The sequence below is a fragment of the Limulus polyphemus genome, unplaced genomic scaffold, assembly GCF_000517525.1.
Source record: "Limulus polyphemus unplaced genomic scaffold, Limulus_polyphemus-2.1.2 Scaffold386, whole genome shotgun sequence".
Lineage (NCBI taxonomy): Eukaryota > Metazoa > Arthropoda > Merostomata > Xiphosura > Limulidae > Limulus > Limulus polyphemus.
Window position 1 is genome coordinate 325,061 of NW_013665996.1, and position 8,111 is coordinate 333,171.

At 29.5% G+C, this 8,111-nt stretch overlaps 1 protein-coding gene across 1 annotated transcript in view; it reads left to right on the forward strand.

The window, feature by feature from the left end:
• LOC106457888 (ATP-binding cassette sub-family A member 1-like) overlaps positions 1-8,111 on the forward strand; it is a 42,272-nt gene that overhangs the window by 20,099 nt on the left and 14,062 nt on the right. Inside the window, exons 16-24 of the mRNA XM_013917338.2 lie at positions 19-239; positions 722-860; positions 1,396-1,693; positions 1,955-2,053; positions 2,319-2,573; positions 3,489-3,649; positions 4,627-4,687; positions 5,295-5,588; positions 6,492-6,639. Coding sequence (XP_013772792.1) covers positions 19-239; positions 722-860; positions 1,396-1,693; positions 1,955-2,053; positions 2,319-2,573; positions 3,489-3,649; positions 4,627-4,687; positions 5,295-5,588; positions 6,492-6,639 — 1,676 coding nt within the window. The remainder of the gene's footprint in view (positions 1-18; positions 240-721; positions 861-1,395; positions 1,694-1,954; positions 2,054-2,318; positions 2,574-3,488; positions 3,650-4,626; positions 4,688-5,294; positions 5,589-6,491; positions 6,640-8,111) is intronic.

The window sequence follows — 8,111 nt, forward strand, 5'->3', positions numbered from 1 at the left end:
TATTTATATTTCTTTCAGTTGATAGTTGTGACATGAGTGGAGTGATGGTTCTCATCAAGTCATTTGTTCCGACTGCTCAGTTACAAGAAGATCATGGCAGTGAAATGATCATAAGCCTTCCACAACGTTCATCAGATGGCACACCATACAACCTGTCTGGGCTGTTTACTCACCTTGAAGAAAATCTACACAAGCTTGGGTTTGGAAGTTATGGCTTGTCAAGCACAACTTTGGAAGAAGTGAGCACTAGATATCTTTGAAAGAATTCAAGTTTTTCATTTTTAGCATTTTTTCAGATGAATACTAATAGTCTCAGTTTCACTGCTTAAATTTATTTATCATTATTTTTGTACTAATGTCATAAATAGAAACCTATTTTATATGTTTAATGTTTTAAATCATTACATTTTGTTGCCATACTCATTATATTTTATTTAAAGCATGTAAAACTGAAACCAAAAGTAGATAACTACCATTTAAAGAGAAGTTAAAAATTATTGTAAAAACACTGGGTTAACATTTATTATACTAATCTCCTATCAGTGTTTAAAATATAAAAAATTATATATTTTTTTAATTTTGAATAAGAATAGTCAACCACTTGAAATTGATTGAGTTTCTGGGTCTTTTGAAGTCTACTATATTTATGGTGAAAATTTGTAAAGTCTGATATTATTTTGTCACTAAAATATAGAAAGACATTTTTGACATTTTTTAAAAGGTATTTCTAACACTCTGCACCTTGGAAGACTCAGATGTTCCATTCATGAAAGCACAGGAACAACTGTCAATAAAAAGTGGCTTACTAGTTCGTACATCGAGTAACACTGAAAGTTTGTCTACTTGTTCTGAAGAAGATGGTAAGTAAAGTGTGATATGTTTGATATATTTATAAGTTTTTTTTTTTCAATGAAATTATGTAATAAGTGCTACTTGCTTAATTAATTATGCATAAAAGTAACAGCTTGAGATAAGTGAAATATAGCTTAAAATGTAATAGCTCTGCTTTTAGTTGTTCTTGAAATTAATAACTGCTGATAATTATGTTTTGGTTTGGACCTGTTCACTATTAATGTACAAATATGATGACTTATCAGAATAAGCTTATTTAGAAAGGGAAATCATCTTAGTAGGTTATTTGATTTGTCATGTAGTTCGTTCTTTTGATATCAATGTTGTGTTAAAAATGTTTATTCCAAGGATTTTATACAAACACATACTTTTATTACTTATGTTGATTCAAACTAATAATTTACTCTGTGTTTCAGTTTTTTGTTTATTGTTTTTTGTTGCTGTTGGGTAAATGTAAATTTTCTGCAAAGGAATATAGCACTGCTGTTATTACAACATATGATGAAGTATAGATAAATTTATCATTATATTAACCTGTTTTAGCACCTTTAGTGGAACTTAATGTCAACTCTGATCCGTGGGCTACCAAATCCCTGAATCTGGGCAGCAAATGTCTACTAACAGGGCCCCATCTAAAGCTTCAGCAGTTCATTGCACTCTTGATAAAACGTTGTTATCACACCTACCGAGATTGGAAGACTCTTATGTGTGCTATTGTTCTGCCTTGCTTATTCATTGCCATTGCCATGGGATTTGCCACAATCAAGCCAATCAGAACTGCTGAACCAGCACTTCTACTGACACCTTCCATGTATGGACCCAATGCAGCATCTTTCATTAGGTAAACTCTTGTGAATTATTAATTTATTTATAAGCATTTCGAGTTGAAATATAACATATAACCACATTAAAACTAATGGCTTAAATGTGTGTGTGTGTGTGTGTGTGTGTGTATATTGTAAAATATTCTCTTGTGGGTATTGTGCTATCTTTTTTCCAGGCTTATGCAATCTTCTAATTTTCTTGTCATTCAGTTTAATTTTTTAAAACATGTTTTACGCCTTTAAAAAGGGATATCTAATGATTTTTTGTAAATTTTCAGTCTGAAGAAAGGCGAACAAAACATTGCCAATGATGTTATCTCACAACTTCTGTCCCCACCAGGTATAGGAACAATGTGCATGAGGCCTCCACCCAAAGGGTATGTTGATATGTTTTAAGTGTTTTTCTTTATGATATTCACTAATATTTGGATATATATTTGTCATATTATGACTGTATATACTGTTTGATATTTAAAATACCATTATTAACTGTACTGATCATCTCAATAAAAGAAAATTCTAAGGCTGTATGTAAGCTGCTGGTTATTTTAAATAATTATCAGTGGTGTATATTGTTTAGAAAAACTACTATAATTTTTCCATACAAAAATAGTAATATCAATTTATTTATCTTTTTTGTAGAATGTCTTTACAGTGCAAGACCACAAATTCTACAGTATTTAAGATGTCAAAAGAAAATTCTAACAAGAAAAGATATATTGGAAGTAAAAATCAATGTTCATGCAGTAAAGAGAAATACTGTGGAGTCCAAGATTCTCTTATTGACAAGACTCAGCCACTGTATGATACCAGAACAGAAGATATAATTTACAACCTTACTGATGTGGTCATCAATGATTACCTTCTTAACACATATCCAGCATTTATTGAACAGCGGTAACTATTAAGATTATTAAATAAGTTGCCACTAGTAAAGTTTGAAGTTTTGTTGTGAAGTTACTTGTCAAACAGACAATAAGTTTGAGTTAAATTCTACAAGTTTATCTTAAATGTATGGAAAATACAAACCACTGATTAAAATGCCTGTAAACAAGGCACTACATATTGTACCAAAAATTGAAAAGGTTCCAAAATAACCTAAAAAAAGTGGTATTTCTTTTGTTTTTATCATGTTTATGACCATCTGTTGAGAAATAAACATATTAGTAATGTATATTTATATTGATTAGTTATGGAAAATCTACAAATTGCATTAACCTTTTCATTATTATAATGACAAGCAGTTGATTTGATTCACAATAAGTAATAATATTTGATAATAAGCCCACTGAGAAAACTTTATAACAGCAGCATGCTAAATATAATAATTTGATTGTCACCTTTTGAGAATAATAATTTGGTTATAGACTACTATATAAAATTTGATTGTAGTCTACTGGGTAAAACTATTTAAATATAGCCTGCTGAATAAAACTTATTTAGTATGCTAAATAAAAACTATTTACATATAGGCTGCTAATTAAAACTATTTGCTTTTAGCTTTTAATTATAAGTATTTGTTTAAAATGTGTTGAATAAATCTAATTTTATTATTGTTTACTGAGTAAAATTAATTACAAGAGAAGACTACATTGATTTTTTTTCATTTATGCTATGTAAGAAAAAATTTTTTTTAAGTAAGAACTATGTTGTTTCTAGCAATAACCAGTTAAATTGTACAAAAATGTTAAGTCATTGACATCTATCATGCAATGTGAAATACATGATAGAAAAAAAATCTACTTGATATTACAAGTATAATATTGTTGATTTAAACAGTAATGAAATTTTCATATTTAAAAATGTTTTTAGGTATGGTGGTTGGAGTGCAGAGAGATCAGGAGAGAATGCAGCAATGAAGGTATGGTTTGAAAATTCTGGATATCATGCTGTACCAGCATACATGAATGCTCTCAGCAATGCCATCTTGAGGTATAACATGAAAGTTCAGGGTCAAGACCCAAGAGAGTTTGGTAAGTTTATTTTCATCATAAGGCAATACACAATAATTGCCTTGTTGTCAAAATTTATTTATTATATTTACTAAATTAGTATTCTAAATCTTATAGTGTATGATCTGTGAAGAATATTTAAATTTTTAGATTCACACTCGATTCATTTGAGACTGATGTCATATATAAATGCTTAAAACCGTATTTTACTTTTCAATATGTTATGTGTAAATCATCTAAGTTAGGCACATGTAGCCTATTTTAAAGGACTTGACACTAAGCTTCAAATTATTATGATTATAATGTCAATTTTGAAGTAAGATATACTTAATAGACTTGTCTACCATAAAAACCTGAAAGTGAGTTGTTATATGTATATTATGTCTTTATTATGAATAATAAGATCAATACTTTATTATATGATGAACCTTTGTATAATGGACAGCAACTGCTTGTTGTAGAGACACAAGTGTAGAGGATAACGTTTCGAAAGTCTTTTGCCTTTCGTATTCAGGCAGAAGACTTTTGAAACGTCGTCCTCTACATTTGTGTCTCCACAACAGGCAATTGCTGTCCATTATACAAAGTTTCATCATCAATACTCTGGCTAAACAATCTATCAAAGAATACTTTATTATATATTCTTCCTAAATACCAGGAACAGTGTTTGATCGGTGAGTAATGCAATTCTTGAGGTTTTTCTATTTTTTATTATATTATTTTTTAGTTTTAGAAATGAGTGGAGTGGCACTTTTTAGCTTTAGGGTTTTAAATTTTATAAAGCAGCATTGTAATAGCATTTGAGAATCTGTAATTGTGAAGAAAGTCAGATAGTTGTGATAAACTTATAGGTATTAACAAAACAAAAAATATTTATATATTTCCGTTAATTTATTTTTCTCAATAAAAAGACCAAATAATTGTTTGTAATACAACTGTAGCATGTATGGGTAGGTGCTATATTGATGCTATATACTACAGTGTGTGTTCTTATGTAGGTATAACAGTCTACAACCATCCTTTGCACTTGACGTCTGCACAGCTTAGTCGGGAATCACTGTAAGCATAATTCTTAAATACCTATGACATATGTTTCAATATTTATTTCTTAGATTTGTTTGAAGGTTATTATTGCAAAGCAAGAAAAAAGTATATCATATACTTTTTTATTTATTTTTTGATCTTGTGCATGTGTTTGAAAAGCAAACTGTTCTTTTAAAGATTCTATACAAGATATGTTATCCAAGTCACTGAAAATAATGTCTTGTTAGACAAACAATATGAGCAATGGTCCTCCCATTACTAGATTTGTTGATTCAGAAGTAAAGGATCAATCTTGCACCAAATACTAACAAACTCACAGGTTCTGATGTTGCTTATTTGATATCCCACATTAAGTGATAACAATTAACAGTTCAAACATAATGTGTATTGTAACATTACTGAAAATATTCAGTTAGCAAGACTTTTAATTATTACTAAGATAACTTTATTATTAATTATTTAAAAGTCAGTATTAGTTCATAATGAAAACAAAATCCTGTTTTTTCTTCTCATTGTTAAAGCCATTAAAGAGTTTATTAAGTGTTTCTTGTACTGTTGAAGTTGTGTGTTTGTTTCATTTAAACATGAGTTTGTGATGAATATTACAAATGTTATGTTATAGGCTTCATCGTGTAGCAGAGGTTGGGATTGCCCTGGTTTTTCTACTTGGCTTTGCCTTTATTCCTTCAAGTTTTGTGGTTTATTTGGTGCGAGAAAGAACCCAGGAAGAGAAGAGATTACAGTTTGTTGGTGGTGTTGGACCAGCCCTCTACTGGTTCTCCTCCCTAATTTGGGATATGTTTTTAGTTGTTATAGCTGTTTGTTTGGCTGCAGTTATCATAGCTGGATTTTCCTTGCCTGTTTATGTCACAAAGCTCAACATGCCAGCTGTTTTACTTCTGCTGTTGTTGTTTGGGTAAGTATAAATATATAATAGATTTTAATCAATCTCAAAAACATAGAAGTCTTTATTCTAGAGAAGCTATAAGCATGTTGAGAACTAGGTACAACAAACATAGCATTTTTATTAATCATATAGTGTTAAAAATTTTGAAGGTACAGCATCAGTTGAAAATTATTTAACATACCTAAATAAAGTGTGTGTGTGAATGAAAATGGTTTTCTATAAGACAGAGAGGATAATAATGAAAATAATTTAAACATTCAACCTGAACTTTTGTGCATTTTATGTTATTATTTAATATAACATATATTTAATATACAAATTAATAAATATCAAGGTTTAAAATATATTAATCTTCTCTTATTTTCTTCATTGTTTGTTTTCTCAAATGATTGATGACATATTTTTATGCTAGTTACTCTGTATTTTATGTTTTATCTCTCATAATGTAAATAAGCCACTAAAAGCAAATGGGCCAAGTATGTTTCTTCCATCTACAATATTTACAGCTGCAACATAAAACAGTATTCCAAACTTAAATTTGTTGGTTAGGTCTTCAAGTATAAACTTTGTGAAGGATATCCCATAGATAACTTAGGTGTAGATATTTTCAGGCTGATCAATTTTCTGCCAAAAATAAAAGGATTAATGTTCAAAAGTACATGCATAATATCAGTGAACTTACTTATTTGTACAAGCTGTTAAAGGAACACTACGTTATGTTTTCTTAGTAACTAAAGGTTGTAACATACTGAAATTGTTTTGATCACATGCTTTAACCAGTATCAAGGCTTTTAATGTTAAGAATAATATTATTTGTCGTAATTAAGTATTTAATAGTCAGAATGTATCAAACTTTTATGGTTATCAATTTTTTATTTGTTGTACTGGTTTGTTTGGAACCTGAATTTGCAGGTGGGCGATGACTCCATTAATGTACCTTTTGGAGAAACTATTCAAAGAAGCTAGCATTGCCTTCATGGTCCTTTACTGTATCAACATTTTCATAGGCATCAACATCATGGTTGCCAACTTGCTACTCACCATCTTTGAAGTGGATAATGTGAGTAACAAAAGACTTGTGAATTTTTTACTCTGTTTATTCAAGATTCTTATATTCATGTAACTTAACTCGGTACACCAGTAAAACTGGTAATTCCTCATAAATTGCAAAAAACAGTAAATCATTCCCAAATAGATTTGACTGATATGGTGGTTTGGTATCTGTTAGACGAGCCTTTAGGCTCAAGTTTCAGTGTTGTAGTCATCCCTCAAATCAATTAATTTTATGAACTTTAATTTTCACTATTAGATACAATTCTCTTTAACTTGTGACCAATACAGTTCAATGATATTGATTTAATTAAACCCCCTGTAAGTACCACAGTTAAGAATTGTGATCTAGTCTAATGTTTTGGAGCATTCATTGCTTAATGGAAAGAAGGTATTCTTTGATAGGTTTTTTAAGCAAAATATTCATGATCAAACTTGGTTGATTAGACGATGACAACCTGTTGTAGAAACACAAGTATAGAGGATGATGTTTCAAAAGTCTTCCTCCTGAGAATGGAAGACTTTTGAAACTTCGTCCTCTATACTTGTGTTTTACAACAGGCAGTTACCATCCATTCAACTAAATTTCATCAGAAAAGAAGGTGATTTCAAGTCATTTCAGACAAATTGTAAGTAGCAGTCTATACATGAAGTTACTAAACATCTGAAGTTGTTAACAAATAAATATTATAAAAAAGATTTTTAATCAGTTATAAATATTTTGTTTATTTGAAAATATTTAATGAAATCCTTTATCACTAATTATTTCATAACTTAAACTGATTTTGCTTGTCTCTCATTTCTTTTGTTGATCGCGTATCTTTAATTTGATTATTTTTATTCTGTAATCATTTAACTTTTCTCTTTGTTGGGAGAAGTATGTGATGAAAATGAACTGATAGAAATCAATATTTAATATGTTTGTGTTTGGAGAAATAAACTAATAATTTAAACTAGGAGTGGTCCTTTTTCATTTGAAGATTATAAAATCCTGACCAGATTTATTCTCTTTTAGTTTTAAATGTCATATTGCATATTTCAACAAGGATTACATTTTTTAAACTTTTCATACCATCTACTCTAAGATTCTGATGAAAACAATCCCACCTTGATGTTTCTCATGACAAGTTTTTTAAATGTGCTTACCAAACAAAGTATGTTATATGTGATTATAAATATGATATTATAGCTATAAAACACAGTTATGGTGAATACACCATTTAACATTCCTGTATACCCTGATCACGTTTGAAAAGTGAATCTTTCTTCATCAGGGGCAAACTGGGACATTCCTACATTTTGAAAACTCTGGTTATAGTGTTTTGTTTTTTTGTTAAATTGATTTTATGAACCTACACTGAGTGGTCACAAGTAAATATACACCTAATTTTCGTCATTTAACTGATTTATGCTAACTAATTTGTGTTCACAGAGACACTATACAAAATGAAAATGGTCTGCACACTAATTATCTTATGCTAC